General features: G+C 40.7%; 3 protein-coding genes across 3 annotated transcripts; 2 read left to right on the forward strand and 1 right to left on the reverse strand.

Annotated features, from left to right (window-relative positions):
• The first annotated feature begins 600 nt into the window (after positions 1 to 600).
• LOC102799712 (GTPase IMAP family member 7) lies at positions 601 to 4,589 on the forward strand. Its single transcript, XM_006797943.3, has 2 exons — positions 601 to 793; positions 976 to 4,589. The coding sequence occupies exons 1-2, from the start codon at positions 760 to 762 to the stop codon at positions 2,019 to 2,021; spliced, it is 1,080 nt and encodes a 359-aa protein (XP_006798006.1). The 5' UTR covers positions 601 to 759; the 3' UTR covers positions 2,022 to 4,589.
• On the reverse strand, positions 2,455 to 5,427 carry kdelr3 (KDEL endoplasmic reticulum protein retention receptor 3). The gene is made up of 5 exons (XM_006797944.3): positions 5,063 to 5,427; positions 4,582 to 4,682; positions 4,170 to 4,328; positions 3,838 to 4,090; positions 2,455 to 3,419 (listed from the first exon to the last, which is right to left on the reverse strand). Exons 1-5 carry the CDS (start codon positions 5,151 to 5,153, stop codon positions 3,376 to 3,378), a joined length of 648 nt encoding a protein of 215 aa, XP_006798007.1. The 5' UTR covers positions 5,154 to 5,427; the 3' UTR covers positions 2,455 to 3,375.
• Positions 5,428 to 13,416: 7,989 nt separating this feature from the next.
• On the forward strand, positions 13,417 to 23,897 carry kcnj4 (potassium inwardly rectifying channel subfamily J member 4). The gene is made up of 3 exons (XM_006797945.2): positions 13,417 to 13,662; positions 17,824 to 17,955; positions 19,255 to 23,897. Exons 2-3 carry the CDS (start codon positions 17,933 to 17,935, stop codon positions 20,879 to 20,881), a joined length of 1,650 nt encoding a protein of 549 aa, XP_006798008.2. The 5' UTR covers positions 13,417 to 13,662; positions 17,824 to 17,932; the 3' UTR covers positions 20,882 to 23,897.
• The last annotated feature ends 2,574 nt before the right edge of the window (positions 23,898 to 26,471 follow it).

Consider the following 26,471-nt stretch of genomic DNA (forward strand, 5'->3'; position numbering starts at 1 on the left):
TCAAAATGAGCTAACATTTTTCTTAATATGGTTAATTCTCCCAGTTTAAACATTTTTATTTAATGTTTCCATTTTTAATAAAAAATATGTCTGCCAAAAGTGTGACTTTGGTCTGGACACTGGTGAGGATAACTTGAAACACCATTAGCCCTGAACTGAAGAACTGATCCAGCCTCCAGCCATTGCTCTTCATGATTTATCCACAAACTCTGCTGAGAATATTTAACTAGTGTGAGCACAGAAGAAACAGTTGGGCAAAGGTATCTTCTTTTTGTTAGTTTCGTTACGTTAGGATATTCTAATAATTGTTAATATCCGAAAATATTATTTCTCTGTCTTTTTGGTGAAGTTGACGTTGATGCGTTCATTATGTGAGGATTCACTGCCATCTAGTGGTCACAGTTTGGAACAACAGAATTGAATTTATGTCAAAAGATCGAATTATTATTTTTCACTCGTGTTGCCACAGAGCTCCGTTAATAACACTTTTCTGCAATCGGTTTTCACTGCAAGCTAACACGTATCCCTCGTGTTATCATTTTTGTGGGTTTGGTTACACTCAGGGTGGCAGTGTGCAAGCAGCGCCTCTCTGCTCCACCACAGATTGCAGCTGCATTGAAGCACTCTGCGGTCAAATGATCTAGAAACACGAGCGTATCTCAGACACAGCCAGTCTCCGTCTATCTCCAGGATTTCAGCAATTTTTTAAAAATCATTCTCAGAAAATACTGAAGGCTTCACTACAGTTTCTCCATCAGAATGTCGTCATCTGAAAGTGCTGCGTCACATGAAGGTATGCCCATTACACTTGTGTTGCATTACTTTGGATTAGCAAGCTGTGAACGATCAAATCACTTACCCTTTGAAATGTAAATGTGCCTACATGATTTAATATTATATATGTTGCCTGGATGTGCATGCATTATATTAATGTCAAAGGTAATTATGACACACACATGACTCTCTGTTTGGCAGTCAGTGAAGCATCAGCCCCCACATCAGAGGCTGAATCTCTGAGGATCGTTCTGCTGGGCCGGACCGGGACAGGCAGAAGCTCCTCTGGCAACACCATCCTGGGAAGGTCTGCGTTCCTGGTGGACGTGTCCCCCTGTTCTGTAACCGCACAATGCAAGAAACAGAGCGGGATAGTGGGAAGGCGGAGTATCTCCGTCATTGACACTCCCGGGCTCTTCCACACACATCTGTCTTCTCAAGAGGTTATGGCAGAGGTGGGACAGTGTGTTGGTTTCTCTTCTCCGGGACCCCACGCCTTCTTGGTGACACTGCAGCTCGGCAGGTTCACCCATGAGGAGAGGGAGGCTTTTGAGTGGATCAAAGCTAGATTTGGGCCTGAAGTAATGAGGTTTACGATGGTGCTGTTCACCTGTGGTGACCAGCTGAAGGGGAAACGCATCGAGGACTTTCTAGAGGAGAGCCAGGAGCTGTCTGAGTTTGTCAGCAGCTGCCATGGAGGATATCACGTCTTTGATAACAGCAGGCAGGAGGAAACAGATGAATGCTCACAACAAGTCATGCAACTTTTGGAGAAGGTTGACCAAATTGTGGCTAAGAATGGAGGCAGTTGCTACAGCGATGAGATGCTGAAGGAGGCTGAAGGTGCCATAAGGGAGGCACATGAGAGGATTCTGGGTGAAGCTGGGCACGTGGTGGAGTCTATTCAGACAGAGGCTGAGGTCACAGAGGGGCGGCTGCCAAGATTGGAAAAGAAGTGGGAGGATGAGGAGAGGAGAAGGGAGGAAGAGGAGGCCCGGAAGAGAGCGGAGAAGCTTTTCTGGTGCGAGCTGGTGACCGCCCTGGGGAAAGGTGCCGCGGAGGGGGCAGGGATCATGGGAAAGGACAAGGGGAAAGGGAAAGCTGTGAAGAAGGCGAAGGTGGTGGAGAAAGTGGCAGCTCTGGCTGCGTCTCCGCTCTCTGTCAGGTCGGCTGCGAAAGCAGTGGGAGGGGCCGTGAGAGAAGGAAGCAAGGTGCTATACAAACACAGAAAAACTTTACTGCGCTGAAAGGTAAATCAAAGAGACAGGACACAACGAAGCCTGCGTGGTGAGGACAAGTCACTTGATGTAAGGCCAGCTGGACTTCTTTAGGTTTTGAAGACATTTCGCTTCTCATCCAAGATGCTTCTCTAGTGAAGGGGTCAAATCCCTACTAAGGGTTTATAACCCGAGACCATCCACCAGGTGCTCTAGGGATGAAAAAGTCTCCTGGATGAGAGGCGAAGCATCTTCAAAGACCTAAAAAAGCCCAGCTGCCATTTTCTCAAGCTCCCAAGACCACCATGACCTGGATGAATGAGAACCTACAGATGCATCACTTAACTATGATTGTGTTTCCATTGTTCAAACACCACAATCGCACCACACACGCACTCTTAGACTATACTGTGAAATACGAACTCACGACACAATAAAGTCACACACACAAAAAAAAGTCCAGTTCATCTTATTATGACTTCGCACATTTGTATTTGTCAAAAATAGGTTAGTTCGCTACACAGATACAATACATTAAAAAACAATTTTCCCATCATTTCCACCCCCGACACAATGGCGTGATTTGGTTAAGGTAACAACACAGGAAGATTTAAAAATAAGAAGAACTGTTTAAAACATTGCAGCAGTTACCTTATCCGTCTTTGGCTTCATATAACAAGTGACAACATATTTTAGCCCTTTATTCTCTTCTGTACAAATGCACTGACACACAAAAGATGACGAAGGAATTCATCAGATTGCAGCTGGCAGTGAGGAAAGGAAATGGTTTGCATACAACGCAGTGACCTATTCAGGGAGTGTCTAACAGCACAGAGTGAAAGAGGACAACACGCCGTAAAAAGATCGGGGAGCACAAATGTACAAAGACTACCATATTTTTAAAGACTTTGTGAAATGTGAAGGATTTATACTGAAAGAGAACTACGTGTAGTCCACCTGAGTGCTGTACAAAACAAAATTGCAGCTACATTTTTGTGCTCAAAATACTCTTGATTGTTCAGGATGTAAATGCAAGCACCTCCAGAGTCACAGTCACCCTCAGCTTCCAAAGAAAAACAAAAAAAACCCACAAGCGTCCACAAATACTGTTTCTGTACTGCTGTTGCTCACTCGCCTTGTTGCATATTAGGGACACACTTCCAGTGTCGCACCTGCATCTTATGGACTAATAAAAAAAACATGTAAACTCCTGCAAACGTACAGACTTACACCCAAAGAACCGATCAGACAAAAAGAAAAAAGAAAAAAATGGTCTAAACTACAATCACAGACCATTAGTTACATCATTAAGTACAAATACAGCTGAAGGATCTACTCTCAGATACCGATACATGGCAGGCACAGAAGGGTGGAGGGGTCCGTTTTAAACCGGCATCGGCAGGGTCATCTTTCCTCTTCCCCGAAGCACTGAAGGAAGGCGGACGAGAAAGAAAAAAGTGAGAACATAGCGAGGGTGAGGGAGTGTTTTTCAGCTTCCCCCACTCCTTTGTTTAGCAGGTGAGCAAACACTTTAGAGCAACCTACAGCAGCTGACATTAAGGATACATATCCTCCCTCGACAGGTAAACAAACTGAGCAGAAGCTCTTTCAGTCACAGAGCATAGCTGTGTGCTAGGTTTCATTGCAAATTACTTCTGCATGCTGTTTTATATCAGCAGAACAGAAAGTGCAGTAAAACAGGCAAGGCCGATAAACCTAATAATAACGCTGCAAATATCGGATGATTACGCAAACATAATTCTGGCGTGGCGTCCTGCCAACGTAAATGGATCACACCTAGACTCGGCCCTGTAGCGTAGCAGCGAGTGATCGTGTTCTTACTCACCTTTTGTGACGTAGAGGTAGAAGAAATCGCAGTAGAAGATGGTCTGCACCACGCCGGACACCACCGCGATCTGGTCGAAGAAGCCCTCCGTGTGATAGCGCCACACCCAGTTGGCGATGTAGAGGGCTCTGTAGAGGCCGAGGAAGAACAGGTAGTGGGTGGTGATGGACTCCGCCTCGCCAGTCTTGGTGATCATGAAGAGCTGTGGCATTATGGCCACTGCTTCCAGAAAGATGGAGAAGGTCCACAGGATCTGGAGGCAAAGGGGCGCGTGTTAATTTTAAAGCTGTTTTTAATTGAGGGAGCTCTACATTTCTGACAGACACCTTTACCTCCATTGGGGTAAAAGCATAGTTCTCCAGGAAGGACAGCCCGGTGACTGGGACCAGCAGGAACTCCACGCGGAAAGTGTCGTTCTCAGAGTCGTACGTGTTCCTGAAGCGCATGTAGATCAAGTACACCGTAGCATAGGACAAAGCCAGGAACACCACCTGAGGGCGGAGCCAAACACTGATCAGGAAAAGTGAACTTAATTGAAGACACTGTGAAACACTACAAGATGCTTTTGCTTATTTTGCTGACATCCCTGCTTTGCGTTTATTATCTATATAGATATATATATGTGTGTTAGTGAAAACACAGAGATCACAGCTGGTACAAGAAATGAATGACTCATTCAGCTTAAAGGTAATCTGACAGGGAAATGTGTGTGTGACTGTGTGTGGGTGTGACCTACAAACTTACCTTCATGACCGTGTTGTAAGCAGAAATGTAGACCGTGAACAGGTCGAGATACCTGGTGGTGAAGACAATCGCAAACAGCACCTGAGACTTCCCAGAGATGCCTGTAATGGAAATAAAATGAGAGACATTAAAAGTGAGAGGATGAAACAGAGAAGTCAAACGTTTCCTTTTTTTTCTTCTTTCTTCTGCAACTCAGCTGTGCAGCTCTCTCACTTTAAACAAAGCTGTATGATTGGTCGAGCAGGCTGCTCATAACTTTGTTATCATTGCCACGTAGCTTCTACTGGCGCAGACCAATCAGCGCCATGCAAATGCCATCCTTAATGCACACAGCAGATAAGAGAAGTTTCACTGTGTCACAGCTGTTTCTGTGCACCACAACCACACGCATACATCTTTAGCGCGGATGAAAAATCATAACAGCCCAAATGCACTGATATGATCGCACAGCACCCACACTGTGTTGCTAGTGTCAACCTACCAGCACACGACTTGGACCTCCATATCTTCAGCAACAGGATGATGATAGCCACCAAGTGTGACACGTCACCCGCCAGACGGAAGATATTCATGGTGTTTATGCTCAAGCAAAACAAACTTAATGCAACTCCTCACGGGCCTTACACGTCCTCAGGAGACAGTCACTGCTCACAAAACGCCAAAGGGGTGCTGTGCTGGCGTGGGCAGAGAGGCAACAAGCTGCGCGGTCACGGTCGGACGGCTCACTCTCTGTGCGCGTGACGCTAGACACAGACTCCGTGGGTTCCGCTCACAGATCCGTGTGTGTGCCGTGGACAGACGGGAAAACCGCTTCCGAGGAGGTGACGTGGCTGATAGCTCAGCTCTTCGCCGTCAAGGATTCAATATAGAGCTAAATATATCTGTTTCCGGCTTAGGACTTTCAAAGTAAAACCTTGTGCTGGTTAAAGCGCATGCTCGTTGAGAGTTTAGCCTAATGACTGCAGAAAACACTCTTTAGTACATTTACTGATTTTTTTTCTTTCCAATACTAAGTTCAACACACTGACATCTGACTTCTGGGGGATTATTAGCTCTTTCACTATCCATAACTATTTTTATTTTGAAGGTTTTTCCCGGTAATGACTAACTTTCTATGGCGAACTTGATGGAAGACATCCTGCAATGCACTGATTTCACAGCAGATGGCGACAAACTACTTATCTACCTATATATATGGTGTTTCGTTATTGGAAATGGTCCCTCGAGAGCAGGAGTGTTAGACACTGGTGCCCAGCTTTGGAAAATGTGAAGGAGGGCAAATTTGGGACTTACTCTCTGTTATTAACTGTTACAGCTTTCCCTACTGAATAACCTCCATCATGGTCATTCATACTAAAACACAGTAATTAATTAAGTAATACATAAACAATTATATAAAAAAGTACATGTTTTTTTCATTATCTACTGTACAACTTTCCGGGGATTTCTTTTTGTTTTTTGTTCTTTTGGGCAGTGAGTTCAGCAGCATTTCTTTATCACTGGGAAAAACTGAGATGCATTGTTAAAATGTATTTCTTATATTAGGATATCTCATGGATTGGTTAAACTTCTTTACACTTGCAGGGAAGGGAGTTTTGCTGATCTGGCCCACTTAAGATCAAACCAGGCTGTATGTAGCCCATTGTAAAATCATTCTGATATTCCTGCTCTAAAGCATAGGTGGGGAATTAAAATTCCCAAATGAGAAATTGGCACTGTTGTGGAGGGCTGCTCCAACAAACTAAACTCAGTTTAGTTGCTCAGGACTAATTTTGTCTCTTTATAAGGTGCTGCTGGTAAGAGTAGATGCTCCAATTAGGCCATAATTGTGTTTCCTTGGGGGAAATTAATGAGCCACGCCTTCTCTATAGGATAATTAAATGTATTTAATGGTGCTATTTAAAATGGTTTTCCTTTTAATTTGTTTGAATGAATTTCCTGGTTGTCTGAAATGTGTTTTCCAAACAAACTGCATTATTTTGCTCGTTGTCTTTTATTAACTTCACCAGTGGATCTATAATAATAAATCATATGACTTACCCATTTAAAAGCTAGTGTACAAATACATGCATTGGACAAATGGCTTCACATTAGACAATATTTATTACATATTCTGAGAAGTTTATGGTCAACTCCATGACTCCAGGGCACCCAGATGCTATGAATGAAAAACAAGCCTAAATGAACACCCCTCTATCACCACCACCACCACGGTGTTTGATGGTTTGAGGTGTCTGTGCTGATATTAATTAAACATGGTGCTGTTCCTTGTGGGAAAACATCTCCAATTCGGTGTTGTCTGTCCAAAAGACATTGTTCCAGAAGTCTCATGGCTCATTTAGAGGCTGCTGTGCAAACCTGAGCTGTACTGACATGTTCTTTTTAGAGAGAAGAAGCTTTCTCCTTGCAGCAAGTTTTTTTTTTAGTGTTTTGCATTGTGATGATCTTTAACATTTAACATGCTAACTGAGGGCTGTGGAGCTTGAGGTGCTCGTGGGTTTCTGCAGCATCTCTTAACCTTGTATTGTCTGACTTCGTGTTGAATGTCCACTCCTGCAAAGATAGTTGCAAGTTAACACACCTGAATGCTCAGCAAACTCCCAAAAACCTCTGCTTTTCCAGAGGTACTCCCACTTTTGGATGATCAGTGAATCAAGTGGATTTGATTAGCACCTCCTGGTTGCTGCTTAACCTCTTAATTCCTATAGAAGCAGCAAGTGTACACTTAGTTTTTCACCTAGTCCTGTCAAAGCTTTTGTTTTCACATGACTGTACCACTGATATCACAAAAACCCCATAAAAGCTTTCAATAAAACTCAAGATGAAAAAAAAAGATTACTAAACTTTATACGATATTTTTTAACAATAAAAAAATGAGTGAGCAAATGTAAAAATAGCTCTGATTCCCACTTCTGTTCCACAGTTGGCAACAAATAATTTGGAAACATAAAAAATGTATTTTTTGGTCTTCTAGAGTTGCACTGTGTTTTTCTCTTTGTGTTTTCTAAAGAAATTCAGATACAAAAGAAAAAGGCTAATGCCTCATAACTAAATGTCAGCTCAGTTTGGCACACAATGCAACACAAAACAAATAATTACCAACTTATGAAACGCTGAGATGCGTAAAGCACTTCAGGGCTGTTTAAGTCTGTGCCAACGGTGTTCATCCTTTTGCAGATGAGGAGTCTGTCTGCTTCAGAACTGTATATGTCTCATGAACATGAAGTGAAGATGAGTGGGCAGCTTTGACACCGGGCTTTAGGCTGTTCAACAAAGAAGCAATGTTTGTGCTTTCTTTTTATTTGGCTAAAGAACCGGACTAGATTGTAAAGTGACCTGAAGCATTTTACTCTTACTTATCAGTGTTTTAAAATACTCTCCACCCTCTTTGTGTGTTCACTGCTTTCTGACAGTTCCTCACCCTGGCCCCCTTTCCTCCTAATTCTGAGGAAAGCTGTATCACTGAATCACTGACACACTGTTTCTCACCATCCCGTGTTTCTGATCCCACATGATCCCACAAAATCTCCACCTCCTCCCTCTGACCGCAACCTACAAACTGAAGCTGAATTCTGGCCTTGCGTACATCACGCTACCCAACATCCTCCTCTCATTTTCATGTGATATAGAGCTCCTTAGATTACTCAGGAAATGCTTCCAGCCTACTTAGAGTACATCAGTGGTGGTGCAGAGAAATGAGGGGGCGACGGACACCAACGAAAAGTACATAGCTTCTTTATATACCCCAGAAGCATCCAGCACAGAGGCGCTGGTTGTTTTTTCTGATGCTGTGTTGTCAGAGTTATCCTCACGCACATATTTAAAAATCTGAAACACAAGAAAGTAAAAGTTCTCAATGAGCAAATTAAAGGAGAAATGGAAGAAAACTTAATGTATCCTATATTAGTCCATTAGTTCCAGTCTTATAAACACATTGATGAATGTTCATCGGCTGAATGATAGAAGCAAATGTGCCACAAAGGACATCCCCTGGACAGAGCTGACCCATACTCCCATAACAAGTGTGTGCTGAGCAAAAGGTTATGGGAACTAATCTGACACCCAGGCCCGATTAATAGCTATTTATACATACACACAGCCCGGTCTGCCCCAGAGAGTCTGTCTGCCTGGTCATCTTCTGCTGGACGGTGTGAATGTCGGATCATCCTGTCTGGAAGCCTCTGTCTCCTCTCTTTCTCTCGCCACACATAACTACTGCACTAGAACTGCATCCAGTTCAAAACCATCAATGCTCCATGACAATGGCTCCTGTCAGCTAGTAGAAATGACACCAGCTGTGACTAAGGGCTGTTATTGTCTTTAGAAATTAAAAATTAACTGTATATAAGTTTCAGCAGTCCACTAGAGGTTTGTTTTTATTTGAAATATGGGGAAAAAATATTTATACCAGTGTATTTCTACCTTATAAGGATCAGACCAACTGAATGGTTTAAAGTTGAGTTGTTAAACATGTGGGTAGTGGACTAGAACTGGCCCTCCAAAGGCTAGAGATTTTACAGAGATTTTAATGTCTTAAATGTTTAAATGTTTTTGTTGTTTTGTTTTTTTTTAAAGTTTACTACATAGACAGAAGGTCTTTCAAAGTTCTTCTTCGGACACTGGTTTTCACTCAACCTCCAGCTCGTGTATCTGACAATTTAGAGATATGCTTTTTTGTTTGTTAAATCGTAAAATAGCTTCTAACTCAAGAGATGAACCCATGTTCAACAGACAACTTAGCAAATACCCTATAAACCAATAAATAATCTTTAAATTGTAGGCACTTAAACAAGCAATATCCTGTCACAAAATACCGCTAAATTTATTAGCACTGGCATTAATTGGTAGTGGCTTTATATTTCAACATGACATTGATCTCAAACAGACTGCCAATGCAGTAAAAACACACATGGATAGAAAAAAAACAAACTTGTGTCATGGAACACCATAAGTCATGGATTGGCCTCCCCAGAGCCTGGACTTCAAAATTATTGATGCAGTGTGTGATCATGTAGTGATCAAAAAAAATGCAGCCAACATCCAAAGAATAAAATTGAAGGTCCTTCAAGTAACCCAGAGAACTATTCCTGAAGACTTCTTAAAGAAATGACAAGAAAGCTGCCTAAGAGAGTTCAGACTGTGTTGGCTAATAAAGGTGGTCACACCAAATATTGACTTTCAAGCTTGTTAAATTTGTGCAAACTCTGTTTTGCCTGCAGCTATTTCCCAAAATATAAAAAATAGATTTGGCTCAAAAGTTTTGTACAGTACATAGTGAGCTTACCAAATGTGATGCTTACTTGTGTTCCTTTACATTAAAAGAAAGGTAGGCCATTATGCAACAGTTTACTGGTCTGGCCCCCTTAAATCAACCAAACTGGAGCATATGTATAAAGTTAGATTGTCACCCCTTGTTTAAACCATTCTACTTTGTTTATTTGTGGTTTAGATTTATACTGTGTATATTAGCATTTCAGTACATTATACTTAAAGGAACAGACCTACACAGTGGTCTAATTCAAACTAATTATGAATGTTAATGTGTGCCTGCCATTTAATGCTAATGCATTCAAGTTTCTTGGTGCTTTTTCCTGCTCTTGTGTGGCAATAATCCTTTGGTGAAGCTTTTGTGTACTTTATGTGTATTGGACTTTCTTTTTTCCTATTTTTTTTGTTTGTTTTAGTCTTTGCCCTCTTAGACTGGCCTTTGAAATGTTTCATTGCTTTCACTGTGTCTATTAACTTAAGAAACCTTGACTCCAGCTTCTGTTTATCTCTATGTCGCTGTTCCTAATAGCAACATGTCTCCGTCCTCCTCCTTGTTTCTCATCTGAGCAAATGCAACACCCACATCTGTATTCAAAGGAGGAGATTTTGAAAGGAAGCACCCCTCCACTGACTCCTGCTCTATAATTTAGGTAGAAGAGGAGGAGAGCAAGACTTAGAGAAAAGCTCGGAGGAGTGAGGGGTCTAAAGAAGAGCTAAGGGTGAAGGTGGACTGGGAGGAAGAAGGTTTCCATAGAAACAGCTTTGCTCAGTTTAATATCTGATATAGTGATGCGGATTCTGGATGAAGGCAGCTAAACTAGCAAATGTCTCCTGAGATTTTTCTTTTAAATCGTGCAAACAGTCAAAAGAAGGTCTGAAAAGTACATTGAAACTGTTGAGGTGAGTTTGAGGTCTGCTGCTTCCCTCAGACTGAAACTATATTAGTTTCCATTTTCATTCAGGAAATATATTCTGTTTACTCCTCTATATTTATTCCTGAAGGCGTGCAGAGGCTCTGCAGCAACAGTGGATTTACAGGTGTAGTCACAAACAGAAGTATCCCAAAGTATCCTGTAGTTGTCTGTAATTTCATGACAGTCGGTTCAATATTAGGACTTTCAACTCAAAAACATAAATAGCCTATTATCATGGTAGAGAAAAGGAAGAATGTAATTTTGTATAGACATTTATGGTGTCCAGTCAGTGAATCATAATGACTCATGATTCACTGTTTCGAAATCATGAACGTCTGAAGAAAATTAGGAGTCACTCCGCTGAGTAGACATTGAGAATTTCACTGAGAAGCAGAAAAAAACAAAACAACTGAAGTTCTGGTTATAAAAAGTCATAACATTTCAGAAAGGCAAGTCGGATTTATTTTTGGAGGATCATTAATATTTGTACAAATGTGAATAGAAATGTAATTTTAAATTGTTCCTGTCTGGACCACAGTGGTAGGCCAACAAAGTGACCGTGCTGTTAAGGGAAATGGGAACCAAGAAGAGGCCGCTAGGAAAGCTGCAACTACCAAGTACCTGAAGAGGATCAGTCAAGTCCTGAGGAGTCAGTTGAATGGAAAGAACAAGATCCGGGCAATCAACACCTACGCTCTGCCCGTGATCAGATACCCTGCAGGGATAATAAGTTGGCCAAAGGAGGAGATAGAAGCCACTATCTCTATCAGCAGCCAAGGATGCTCCTGACCATGCATGGATGGTTTATAGTCCAGGACCCTGAGGCTGTACGCTAAGCAGAAGGAAGGAGGCCAGGGACTAATGAGTGCTAGAACCACAGTCCAGGATGAGACATCGAACATCCACGAATACATCAGGAAGATGGCCACGACTGACTGTGTGCGCAGTGGATACTTCAAGCTGCAGAAACCCAAGAAAAAGGAGGAAGAGGAGGAACCATCATGGAAGGACAGGGCCCTGCAAGGTATGTATCACCGGCAGATCGAGGAAGTGGCTGACATCCAGAAATCCAACCAGTGGCTGGACAAAGCTGGATTTAAAGACAGCACAGAGGCACTAATCATGGAAGAACAGGCACAAGCTCTGAGCACAAGATCCATAGAGGCTGGGGTCTATCTCACCAGGCAAGACCCCAGGTGCAGGCTGTTTAAAGATGCCCCTGAGACAATCCAGCACATAAAGCAGGGTGCAAGATGCTAGCAGGCAGGGCATACATGGAAGTCCCAAGGTCAAAATGGGAGACGCCCCCAAGGGTGGACATACAGACGGACAAAATGGTGATAGCTAACCAATCGGACATAGTGGTGGTAGACAAACAGAGGAAGTTGGCTGTAGTGATAAATGTGGCGATACTGAATGACAGCAACATCAGGAAGAGGGAACACAAGAAGTTGGAGAAGTATCAAGGACTCAGAGAAGAGTTTAAGAAGATGTTGAGGGTAAATGTAACAGTGGCCCCAGTGGTAATCGGAGCACTCAGTGCAGTGACCCCCAAGCAGGGCGAGTGGCTCCAGCAGATCCCAGGAACAACACCCAAGATCTCTTTCCAGAAGAGCGCAGTTCTAGGAACAGCTAAGATACTGCGATTCTTAGTAATGAGTTAATGCACTCGTTTTGTTAAACCCTTTGAATTAAAGCTGAAAGTCTGCATTGACTATTTGATCTGCAATCACTGTGATAGCGTACAGAGGCAAAGCTACAACATGTATAGACGTGTCTGTATTAACTCGCTGATCATTGTTACTTTGTCCAATAGTGAACACACCATATGCTCAGTCATACCTAAGTTGGAAGTTTAGGAATATCAAATTAAAGATTTGCAGTAAAATGTGATTATTATTATAATTATGATTTAAAAATTAGAATTTTCAATAACAATTACTGAGATTAATCACACATTCTGCTCAGATTCAGGTCAAACAACACTTACAGCACACATTTGCACTCCTTCTGGGATGACCACAGTATGTGAGAGGAAGTCTGCTGCTTTATCACAGTTAAAGTTAAACTAAACACAGGGACATGGACAAAGTTTCAAAGCTTAAATCCAGCGTTCTCTGCCTTTCATAGCTCACGGTTGTTATAACCTTTGTCAGGTGTTAACATCAAGCTGGAAAACATCTGTAGCACAGCTGTTCGGGAGTAAATGGAAAGCATTTACAGTCAAAGTGCAATTTGCGGCAACAGCCCTGTAATCATCAGGGTGATGCACAGTTTTAAACTGTGTTGGCAACTTGCTTAATCTCCAAGACCCCATATTTCTGTCTCCCACCTGTTGCCATTTTTGTTTCTTGAATAGAGTTACTTCAGAAATCATGACTCAAATGAGTTCCTGCTTGCTTACATGGGTACATCAGATATTACTCAACACCTACACAAGCTGAGAGCACACCAAGTGGATATCCATTTAGTGTCATTTCCTCTCTTACTTTCTTGTGCTTTTTTTCTCCTCTCCTCTCCTCTCCTCTCCTCTCCTCTCCTCTCCTCTCCTCTCCTCTCCTCTCCATCCACCTCCCCCTCCCTCCCCCCATGCACAGCAGAGGGGAGATTGACACAGCGTTTTCAGGCCGTGGTGTATGAGTACAGTAGCAGAGGAGGGTGCGCACAGACAGGATTACCATCAGCGAAGGAGGCAGCGGAGGACAGCAAAGGATTAAAGGAGAGACACGGCGGGGATGAAACGATGAATAAGCGATGAAGGAGTAACTAGAGGAAACTATTCAAAGAAAGGAAGAATTCACACACCTCATGAACTTAAGGACGTTGGAGCTTTGCCCTGCAGAGTGAGAGCGAACTAAAAGTACAAGCAAAAGAAAGGAAACAACTGATCATTTGCAAGGTGAGAGTAACTCATGCTCAAATGTCAATATTTAAGTATCAGAAAGATTTGCTAGAGAAACAGTTTGATAAACCGAACTTTGAATACATTTATGTGATAACTTTGCTTGTATTTTAGAACTTTGGTAACCTCTGATGACAGACATGAAGAGCAGCTTTTAGTTTTGCATGTGGACAGCGCACTGTTTCGTAGAGATCAACCCAGAATAAGCACTGCGTCAGACGTACTCAAAGCTCGGGCATCATGGAAACTGCTGTGTAGGGTTAGGTCACACTAGTCATTCACACACTGCAAATCGCTACAACCCTGTCGAAGCTTAAATGCATCACATGAAGACATATCAAGAATCATCAGGTATAAATATGCCCGAAGACAGTGATGCTGTCCACCTGTTGATCTTCTTACGCACCTGTCTTATGTTTTTATGCAATCTCATCAGAAGGGAATCATTGTTTCTGGAGCCTTCAGAAAAAGGAGAGGAACAGCCTCATTGTATCTTCCACATCTGCAGAGTAAAGTGAAGGAAAAGGGAACAAATTATCCACTGATGGCTCCACAAAGATGGAAGAAGTTGATGGGATCCTCTGACACGATCTTCATAATGATGCAAACACATTTTCTTTTGCAGAAAATGCTAAACATGTGGACAACAGTGTGCAGGAACTTTAATATAAAATAAAACTTCTTAGTTTGTATGAAGGACAAATTGATTAATTATCCTCGATTACATCACTGTGACCTAGTCTCGTCAGGCTAATAAACGCTGGTAATCCTTTAGGCCAGTTAAATTAAATAAACTGTAGTGAGACATTTTATTCCAAAAAAAAAACTGACTACATTGTTCAGAGACATGACTTAGATATCAGACAACTAACTTTAAACGGTCAATAGACTTGAGTTGCTGCAGATGAGCAGTCACCATAGTGACCTTTCTCTATCTGCTCATGAGAATAAAGAGAAGTTAGGCGGGATCAAGGCAAATGTGAACTGTGACTAAGTGTCATTGCTGCTTTTAAAACTTTGTCGTCACTTTCAACCCGATGTGTTGCAAAATGATCATGTGGTCAGTTTGTGTAACCAGCCTGAATCGTGAACCAGAAAATACAATATGTTATGCAAAAATTAAAATAGGACAAAATAGGAAAAAAAACCCAAACAAATCTGAATTGAAGCCAAGATGGAGGATGTCTGGGATGTGAAGATAGCGTGGGAATAATTCTCTTCATGGCTACTGCTGATGCTCTGTAGGTACTGAGGTGAAACCAGGGTATGTATTGATTAGCTTTCACAGAAGAAAGAGAAGCAAAGAGAAGTGGGATGACTAACTAAAAACAGTCTTTTTGATAAGATTATCAAAGTTATTGATCAAAACCTGAATAATCAAATTCCACGACAGTGAAAACAAATGATAGTTTAAGGCAACAATTGAAAAATAGCTCCTGTCTATACAGAGTTTGAAGGTTAGCTTGTTGTATTTGAGTAGTTTTTAGTTAACTTCTAATTTTGTCTTCAGCAGAAAACATTTATATGCAATGTCATTTGCATTTGTTCACAAAGTCTTTTAAGGACACTAAAGCCACTTTCCTGTTTTCAACAATCAACGCAGGATGACCAGCGATCAAGATCCTTGTGCATGACTGCTTCATCTGAGGCTGTATCTGATATAAAGCTCTGGCATTCGCACTGGAAATATTACTTTTCTTAGTGGCTGACAATGTCGTTTATCTCATCAGGGGCCATTATCAAAAGCTTTCGGGGAAATGAACACTTGAGCATCCTAATTTCCTTCTTATCACCCAGCTCACTTACCTCTTTTTTTAATCTTTGCTGAGTCTAATAGCCAGAAAGTCCCCAAGTTGAGAAGCAACATGTCTGCATTTGCATGTGCAAAATGTGCTATATACAAACTACAATTCATAATTACAGCAGGGTTCCAACCAACAATTACTTCAGTATGAATGAGTCAGATAATGTCACCCTTAATCTACAATTGAATACAGTAATTAGACCAAAAATCTAAATTCAAAAGGTACGTTTGATTTTGCATGTTTAAAAAAAAGGCAAAAAAAGAACTAAATCTTCATATGTGAGGAAATGAAACCATAAACATACCCTATATTTGCACAACTCATACACAAGCTTTAACAGAGACTCTTCCTTCTTATAACGTTTTAATCTGGATTATTTTCCAGACATATGCTAAAACTGTAAAATGCGAGAAAATATGTCTTTTTGAAATTTTATCATTCATATTTTTGTGATCAGTGTGGTTCTATTGCCCTCAGTGCAGTATGAAATTATTTGGGAAATAGGCAGGCGAAAGTAAAACATCCAAACTCTGCAGGGCTCCTCTCGTCCTCATTTGTGTTTTCACTCAGTGATGCAGATCAAAAGCCTGCACTGAGTGTCACCTCTTAGCGCCCATTTAAACATATTTAAAGTCACATGTAGCTGTTGTGTTCCTGCCCTTGCACCCTTTCTCTCATTCCACCCCTCCCTCCCTCTCTGAGTCATTTTATAAGAGCACTTAATACTGTATACTGCCCCCCTCCACGCACACACACAGCTGGTGACTCTCTCCACTTCCCTCCATCCCCTAAATGCCAGAGGAGATGTGTTCCTATGGAAACTGACTTCAGAAAAAAAGTCCCCAGTTTTAGGTGGTGACCATTAACTGGTTTGTATTGTGTGTGTCTCATCACTGCTTCAACACTTTGGTACCTGCACTCTGCCTCTGCCAGCCCTCCTGTTCATTACAGCTTAGAAACCTTTTGCACTCGAAGGGAAACCTTAGAGCTTATACACTGCTGGCTCACTGAAACAGACACAAGCTAGGAGATCTGCAAAATCACGCTGTTAGCTGGAAGTTAGTCTGGAGGCAGACACACGCTACTTATTAAAAATTGAATCCTTGTAATCAGCACTTACAGACATTTCTCTATGTGGTTTCCAGTGAACTCTCTGGTTGATTAGGAGAAATGATTAAAGCTTCCGGCTCCGTCTTACAGACAAACAAAAATACAGTTTCATGTGACACCTGAAAATTCAAGAAAAGTCAGTGTCATTTTGCTAATTTATTCTCTTATTTTACAATATTTTGAACTAGAAATCATGTAAAAAAAATACTCAGCTCAACGCATGCATTTGATTTTGATGCCTGATATAGTGTTATATTATCGATATAAGCTACACTATAGACAGATATAGACAGTCTTGCGCTCGGGCCCCATATGTCTTAAACAAATAACTGCACAAACTTTTATTTTCAATTAAAGTTGCATAAGATACGAATAGTCTCACAAACAGCTCTCTGACATTGCAGATGTGCTAAATAGATACAAAGAAAGAGTTTAATAGTAAACGCATTGTTCAAAAAATTTCAAATGACTTGTCTGACTGGATTTCATTAAGTCTGAAAAGCTTCTGAGAAAATAAAAGCCCAATGGTGAACACAAAATGCAATTAAACTGTGTCATAGTAAGGTATGTGAGTCTTGGAGGGGTGGGAGGTAAGTTCATGCTACTATCCTTGATCTCTTGGTCTGGGCGTAGCAGTAATATAACACACTGGCTGCAATCAGGTTTGTAACATGTAATTTTGCTAGCTTGCCAAAGTATCTGTCAAACTCATTTTAGTTCATAGGCCACAGATGCCTTCATGTGATTGCAAGTGGGCTACAATATTTAAAAAAAGAGAAAAACAAACAATTTTTTTTATTGTAAAGAAGTAGAGGTGCATTTTATCAGCATTAGCGTTTGATAACAAAGCAAATGAAAACAAGCCTGGGATGTCTTGGGGAAAAAAGGCACAAGTTTTCAGTTTCAGTCCATTTTCTGTAATTAAAAAGAAAGAAAACGCTCCTTAAATTAAACAAAATATGCTGCCTTCTTCAGTGTGCGATGCCAGGCTGTGGTTGATGTGTCAGTGAGAAGACTTTAAAACTTCAGATGACTTCTTTTTGCTTTGTCTGTTACACTTATGCATCCTCATGAGAACCACATTTTAACTCACAAAACCTAACCATGCATAGACTACCATTCCTCAGATTTTCCACTCATGCATTACTATTATGCAAAATATTAAATGTGGTGAGGTTGGTTTAAAAAAGCAAGACAGCAACCATCACGTGACCATTTCTGTTGAATTTTATGCTTCTTCCAGGGGTCTCTTCAGTGGCCTGAACACCACCTGCTGTGAAGAGACCAGATGTTTGGGAGTAGGACACAGTTTGGCCTCCCACTGTGGCCCTCTACCTGTGATCACTGGTGCCATGGGAACAAGTAGAGCCAACAGGTGAGACCAGTAATATCAGCCTGATGTGAATTTACTGATGCGGACCATTGGTCTTTAAACTCATTTTACTTGGTGTTGCTGGAATTGTAGCATCTCATTATTACTGTATCAGCTCTGTTTGGGCAGCTATCTTTGAATTCTCAGCTTCATCTCATGATTTCCTGACTGTTGTGTTCACTGAAACACAACTATTTTATCCTTTTTTAATTTGAACGTTGGTTGGTTTAGAAGTATCCAACCGTCCGGTGAGAATGGGCTTGTTAATTTGGGTTGGCAGGGTGAGTCAGGACCAGCTCAGGGATATTTACAGTAAGCAGATCCTTAGAAAAGGCCAAGGCCATCCTACGCTGTCCTGACCAGCTGCACATGAAGAGCTCTCGCCTCCAGGTAGCTGCAGCAGGTCTCGCACAGTGAAGAAGGAGGTTGCCTTGATGTACTATGCACTATGTTCATTTTTCCCATTCTATGTGTAAATCAATAGTCGGACACCTTATTTTTTGAACACACAACACCTAATTTCTTTATCTTTAACTGCTTGTTGTGACTTAAATATACCAAGGCGGTTCTTATGGATTTCATTTTGTCTTACAGTTTTGTGTCTTGCGAATCAGCATGATGTTTACCCCCAGCACCAACCGCTCACATCCCCACCCAAGAAAAACAACACAGATAACATCGATTTGTCATTGTCAACATAAACTTAGCATCTCTCAAACAGAGCTCTCAAGTGTCAGTGGGTCAATGAATGATTAATAGAGTGCTAACACTCATTTACATATGATGAAGTGCCCCCACAGTACAGGCATGTCCATCCCAAAATGATTTGTCTGAATGACACTGAGTCACGTATAATCCTATAATCTGTGATGACAGCGATCCTTCTCACGCAGCTAAATTGAACTCACCTTCCTAGCAGGTAATCCTCTATGTAAAGGAGATGCTGATACACTCAGGTGAAGATGAGTTTGGTCAATTTAAGTAGACCATTTGTGACTCTGAGTTCAATATATGTTTTGTTTAATGACTGGAGTCATAAATGTTACTTGATGCTGACCTTCCAATCTGACTGGACTGAGAATGAGTAAACAAAGCAGCCAATGTCTAAGGACAAACTTTGAAAAGATCTTCAGAAACCCAGAGAACTATTTGTCAACACCCCTTCAAAAATTGGAATTGGAAATTCTGGAGCTAATTGGAAGCAACAGATAAAGAAAAGAGTTTTGCACAGTACGCCACAATCAGCTAAGAATAAAAGAAAAAAATAAAATTTTTAATCCAAGTCCCTTTTTTTCCTGACAGGTACAGCATTGTGTCTGATACTTTACCAGAGGAAGAAAGGCAAAAGATTTCTAGCTTAGGACTCCATAACGGCCACAGTTCACCCAGATTCAGACTGCCCTTGGCCTGCACCTCAGAAGGAGAAGACAGGAGGAGGTCAGGAACCTCCGCTATCGTGCCCAGCACGACGGACCAAGGAGTGATGAACAACTACAACGGAAAGGTTCTGACAAGGGGCTCCAGCCAAGTACGGAGCCGATTTGTGAAGAAAAATGGACAATGTAACGTTGTGTTCACCAACATGGAAGAAAAGGGACAGCGCTTTCTAGCTGACATCTTCACCACCTGTGTGGACATCCGCTGGAGATACCTGTTGGCTGTATTCTGCACCAGCTTTCTTGTCTCCTGGCTGTTTTTTGGTTTAATCTTTTACACTGTTGCCCTGGCACATGGGGACTTTGAAGAGCACCCTACACTGAAAAGTGATGGACTGACACCTGGAGGTCTGCACGGAGCCACATCTGGACATACAACTGGAGAGCAAGCACAAAGGATGCCCTGCATACTTCATGTTCAGGGGTTTATTGGGGCGCTCCTGTTCTCCATGGAGACCCAAACTACTATTGGTTACGGATGGCGCTGTGTTACCGAGGAGTGCCCTGTTGCTGTAATAACAGTGGTGATACAGTCCATAGTAGGCTGCATCATTGACTCTTTCATGATTGGCACCATTATGGCCAAGATGGCTCGGCCAAAGAAGAGGAACCAGACCCTCATGTTCTCCAAAAATGCTGTCATTGCGCTGCGTGATGGCAAGCTGTGCCTCATGTGGAGGGTGGGGAACCTGCGGAAGAGCCACATTGTGGAGGCTCACGTCCGTGCCCAGCTCATACGTTCGTATGTCACAGCTGAGGGCGAGTTCATCCCTTTAGAGCAGATGGACCTCAATGTGGGCTATGATGAGGGCACAGACAGGCTGTTTCTAGTATCTCCACTGGTTATAGTCCACGAGATAGACAAAGATAGCCCCTTGTATACTCTGAGCCGAGCTGATCTGGAGGCAGATGACTTTGAGGTCGTTGTGATCCTGGAAGGAATGGTGGAGGCTACAGCCATGACCACCCAGTTCCGTAGCTCCTACCTTTCCAGAGAGATCTTCTGGGGCCACAGGTTTGAGCCTGTGATCTACGAGGACCGCGACCGCTACAAGGTAGACTACGCACGCTTTCACAAGACATACGAGGTGCCGTCAACGCCCCATCTCAGCGCCAAAGAGCTGGATGAAGCTGCGAGCAGGGCTTCTTCCGCTGCTTCTCCTGCATCTGCATGCAGAGCCACAAAAGACTTGATCCCCATGTCACTCAACGCTTTCTGCTATGAGAACGAGGTGGCATTGAGCTGTGGGGAGGAAGAGGATGATATATTTGACTCTTCTCAGATTGTAGGGAAGGAGAGGGCAGAGGAGAGAAGGACTTCAGTTTCTGTTGACTTCCAAAATATGTTCCACGACAACTTGACCGTGACTTCAGGCAGTCACAATGTCATGTGTGTTCTTGACATGGACAATAACCAGATGGAGTTTGATATCTTACAGACTGCAATTCCTCTTGATCCAGTGACCTATAAGAGCGAGCAAGAGATTCAGTGAGAAGAGGGAGGGTATGGTCTCCCATGCTCCTCCTGTTTCTGGACCTGTTTTCTGCATGTCCCATACCCCTTTTGCCTTTCCAGTGTTATTTTATATTCACATTCAGTGGCTCAAAAGTAAGAAATGTTTCCTAAATAGTTTTGTGACGGAATTTCTTAGAGCTTTTGTCAAAGGTTCTTTGTGCAGAATAAGTCTGGCTTTTTAAATTTTGGCTCCTGACAGGATTTTGGCTCTTTTATTATGATTTGACAAAGGAAAGCACTGTGGCAGAAAAGCCCACGGACCTGGACTAAGAAATGTATATTTTGCATAATTAAAATGTTCTTTATCTTAACTTAATTTCTATGTGAATATAAACAATATATTTTATGGAAGAAATAGCTATTCTGATTTGAATTCTCTTCATGAAGAGAACTGAAGTTCTTCAAGTTTTATGCTCGATAAACTTCAGCCGGTTCGTGGATTTCCGTGAACATCATGCTGGCAATAGTTTCCCACATTGTCTTTTATATTCCTGCTGAAATAAGTCAGAATTTTTGACTTACAAATGTACATTGAAATGGAAAATATTTGTGCGCTGCAAATGTTGAAATTTAGAGGAGAGAATCTTCTATATAAACATTCATTCAAATATATTTCCTAAAACTGCCCTATAATAAGTTATTTAGCATACATTATTGATAAACTTTTTGATTTTGTACAGTAGCAAAAAAAATTCTAAGTGCAATCACTAAGTGTAACAGAAGATGTTTTCTGAAGAAGGTAATAAAGTTTCCTTAAGATAAACTTAGAGGGATGTCACTGGATTTAAAATCTAATGTTTAAAACATAGTTTTTAGCTTAAAGTTGATTTCTTAAAATGCTTAATTTTTATTAGTGTATCAAGACTAAAATAACTTTATCAAGTTAGCATAATGATTAAAAAGCAGAGTACACTATAAAAAATTGTGTAAAAATAAAAGGGGGAAAATGTCCTGGTAATTTTCTGCCATTACATTTTTAATGGAGGTTTGCGTATTTGGTAACTGGTAAAATTATTGTGTGATTAAAAAATACAGGAAAAAATCCTTAAAAAGTTCATATGGAAAATGATTTCATTTTAAACCAGCACATTTCACTGTATTTTTACGGATGAGGATTTCTTTCTTGGTTTGTTTCTTGTGGAGGTTGCAGGCTGTGATTACAGAATCAATACTGAGAATCGGCTTCAAAACACATTTGCTCTGTTACTGTTCGCCAAAGAAAGGTGTGGTTTTGGATAACAGTGATCCGTGTACAGGAAACAAAGGGACGGAGGCTGCTTGTGCAGCCTCAGGAAGTGCAATAAGTATTTGGATGTGGGTGGACGGGATTATTACTGATGTCTTATGAATTGTTGCAGACAAAGTTGACATGATGATTGTATGATAGATGGCATGAGAAATAAGTTTCCAATATTTACTGGGAAAGCATGCTGAGAGAGCCAAATGATATGATAGATGATAAAAGTTTACCATGGAAAATACTAAAATACCTGTAAATAAACATTATTTACTTTACTGATTGTATTGTCAAATATTTCCCATCAATTAGTTTCAGACTGAGGCCTGAACAAATATTTATAATATATTTACCCCGTGGCTTTTACATGCAGTAATCAGACTGTACCGACTACAATATTCCGTCTGATGGTTTTTATTTTATCTTATTGTTTTGTTTTGTTTATTGAGACTTTTATGAGTTTAATTTTTTTTTGCTGACTGCTAGCAGGCGTGTTTGTTTTGTATTAATGTGAATGTGTGGGAGAGAGACTGGATGTAGAAACGATGTGCATCTGAGCAACAAACAGTAAATAGCTTTAGTTTTCACAATGTTTTATTGTCAAAATTCTCAATCCAGATAACTAGGATTATACAAAGCATATGTAAAGCAACTCAACTGACAAACATACACTGCCAGCCAAAGTAAAATACTTACAATGGTTTAATGAATTCAACACTGCAGGATGACAAAATAAAAAATACAAACATAACTGACTTTTAAATAACTTACACTTTGATGTGCATATCAGTTTCATGTTTATCATCATGTTTATTCATATTTATAAATGTTTTTGACAGTACAGTGCAAGTTTTGGTGTAAATGCTTTTTGTTTGCCCTGGTACAGCTTATAAATAAGACTGAAATTACTGTATCCATAATAATTTTCTTAAACATTCATATGAAATGCATATTTAACACGTTTAAATTCAAATTTTACAATTGTGTGAGTTTGATTTGACAATGACGCCTTAAAATACGGAGGACCAAAACAGCCAAAAATATAAATGCTTGAATAATTACTTGATTAAATTAACATATTAAATGCAAATGTGCCTGATTTGGCACATTTGATGGCATATTCATTTAGTTACTGAAAGCAGGTGAGCCACCGAGATGCAATAAACAGGTAAAATTGGAGTTCTGGACTTCTGATTCTGACTTTTTTTAGTGTGGTTGTTGGTGTATTTTCTGAAATTTTACTTCATATTTATTTATTGAGACATATACATTGTCGGTTTTGGTTCTCCATATTTAAATGTCATCAGATTCTGATTAAAATGTTGTTAAATTTCTATACTTGTGTACAGATTATTTTTGACATGAACATGGGCAAAAAATACAATTTTAAGTTACTCTGAAGTTTTTTAAAAAATAAAAAAGTAAAAACACATTTTTCAAAAGGTTTTGACTGGCAGTGTATAAAAGTCTTTATGTAATGTCAGTTCTGGATTGTGTAATACCTGGCAAGAATGGGTGTTAACTTAACAAGTAAGTGTTTTGTATCCTTTCCTATAAAGTCTTCCTGCTTTGTAGAAATCAAATGATTTTCCATTCTTCCTTGGGGATTAACACACGCACTGAGCAAACTACTGTCAGACTGAAATAAGCTGAAAAGATTTTAAAAAACAAACAAACAAAAAAAACCCTGAAGTACAAAGCACTTTATTCTTTCTTGTACAATTTTTGATGTTGCAAATAAATATTTCTGTAATTATGTCTGTAATGCTGTTCTCTGCTCACACACACACACACACACACACACACACACACACACACACACACACACACACACACACACACACACACACACACACACTCCTCTCTAGTGTATGCACTGAACTCCTCTGCACTGTTTGCCATTCCTCTCCGCAGCCACTAGATGCCTCTGCAGCCGTTTCCATCACATGAGAAGTGTATTGCTGCTTTTAAGTTGGCTCAGGACCTGCAACCTAAATTTATAATTTTGTTTTTCTTAAAGGCAAAACTATAAAAAAGAAATACATCACTGGAAAAACTGGAGTTTTTCAGATAGTTTGATGTAATGGCAGCCGATTGTTTTTTTTTTTCAAATGTCTGCCTTTTTGCACTAAAGGACATTGCCCTGGGTGTGGCATCTCACAAGGGACACCACAATAGTGCCAGAGAGCTGAAAGCATCGTCATTATAACATATCACTTGATAAACAGAGAGAAAATGTGACTCAGATTTTGATGGGTTTTGGTCTTTTTTAAACTTATTTCCTGGAAATGTGAGGTTCTTTTCATAGGATTGTTTTTTATTAACAGGGAAACTTTTATGAACCTCATTAAAGGTTTCACTGATGAGTAGACACAAATTATGTTCGAATGATTCAAAAGGTACACGCTTTAAGCTTACGGCAGCATTTCCTGCTGCATTAAAGATATCTGACCCCCCAAAAAAGCAGCTATATTTTCAAATTCAATTCAATTCAATTTTATTTATATAGCGCCAAATCACAACAAATGTCGCCTCAAGGCGCTTCATAGATACAGAGAAAAGCCCAACAATCATATGACCCCCTATGAGCAAGCACTTTGGCGACAGTGGGAAGGAAAAACTCCCTTTTAACAGGAAGAAACCTCCGGCAGAACCAGGCTCAGGGAGGGGCGGCCATCTGCTGCGACCGGTTGGGGTGAGAGAAGGAAGACAGGATAAAAGACATGCTGTGGAAGAGAGACAGAGATTAATAACAGATACGATTCAATACAGAGAGGTCTATTAACACATAGTGAGTGAGAAAGGTGACTGGAAAGGAAAAACTCAATGCATCATGGGAATCCCCCGGCAGCCTACATCTATTGCAGCATAACTAAGGGAGGATTCAGGGTCACCTGGTCCAGCCCTAACTATATGCTTTAGCAAAAAGGAAAGTTTTAAGCCTAATCTTAAAAGTAGAGATAGTGTCTGTCTCCCGAATCCAAACTGGAAGCTGGTTCCACAGAAGAGGGGCCTGAAAACTGAAGGCTCTCCCTCCCATTCTACTTTTAAATACTCTAGGAACAACAAGTAGGCCTGCAGAGTGGGAGCGAAGTGCTCTAATAGGGTAATATGGTACTACAAGGTCATTAAGATAAGATGGGGCCTGATTATTTAAGACCTTGTATGTGAGGAGCAGGATTTTGAATTCAATTCTGGATTTAACAGGAAGCCAATGAAGGGAAGCCAAAACAGGAGAAATATGCTCTCTATTTCTAGTCCCTGTCAGTACTCTTGCTGCAGCATTTTGGATTAGCTGAAGGCTTTTCAGTGAGTTTTTTGGACATCCTGATAATAATGAATTGCAGTAGTCCAGCCTGGAAGTAATAAATGCATGAACTAGTTTTTCAGCATCACTCTGAGACAGGATATTTCTAATTTTAGAGATGTTGCGCAAATGGAAGAACGCAGTCTTACATATTTGTTTAATATGTGCGTTGAAGGACATATCCTGGTCAAAAATGACTCCAAGGTTCCTCACAGTGTTACTGGAGGCCAAGGTAATGCCATCCAGAGTAAGAATCTGGTTAGATACCATATTACAAATGACAGTAATCACAGCAGGACATGGTACATATCACATGATTAGCTTTCAGTGCTACAAAGCACAATCCTAGTGACTGATAAATGTTCAAAGGGCTCTAAAGTGTGCATCCATCCAGAGTCACATGTCTGTTGTGTTTGCCTCTGAGATGGATGGTTTGAACAGACAAAAGAAAATCAAAGGAATATCGGCAGAAACTCGGAATGAAAGCAAGCACGTCAAACCAGACTGATCATTATCTTTAAATGCATATTTGTTTGAATCAAAGGAACAGATTGACAACTGAAGCCCCCTAAGGGCAATTTTTTATCCAAAATACACATATAAAGCACACATTTTGTTTCTGTATGTGGAGTTAGTGATAGCTGGATTATCTTAAGTATCCCGTAAAGCTATGACAGAAATATGGGATGCACAAACTCTGACAATTCAAAATATCTGCAGTGTTTAGTGACTAAAAGAAATGATCTAAGGTTATATTTGAAGTTCTCTGTTCAATGTCCAGGGACACTATACCATCATGCATTGTGATGAACAAAAAAGTAACAGACGGATGAGAGGAAGCAGCAAAACAACCTCAACTGATGACGCTTAAAGTAGTTTTTTTTTTATTACTTATATAAAAAAGTAACTGTTTATTCGTTTTAATCTGTCATATTTCATTTGTGTGGCAGAAATAACATAATAATAGTGCAGGAATAACAACCTATTTCTGTATGTAGGAAAGAGGGGATAAGGATTGATTTG

The sequence above is a fragment of the Neolamprologus brichardi genome, chromosome 4 (genome assembly GCF_056152115.1).
Source record: "Neolamprologus brichardi isolate AB-2024 chromosome 4, ASM5615211v1, whole genome shotgun sequence".
Taxonomy (NCBI): Eukaryota; Metazoa; Chordata; class Actinopteri; order Cichliformes; family Cichlidae; genus Neolamprologus; species Neolamprologus brichardi.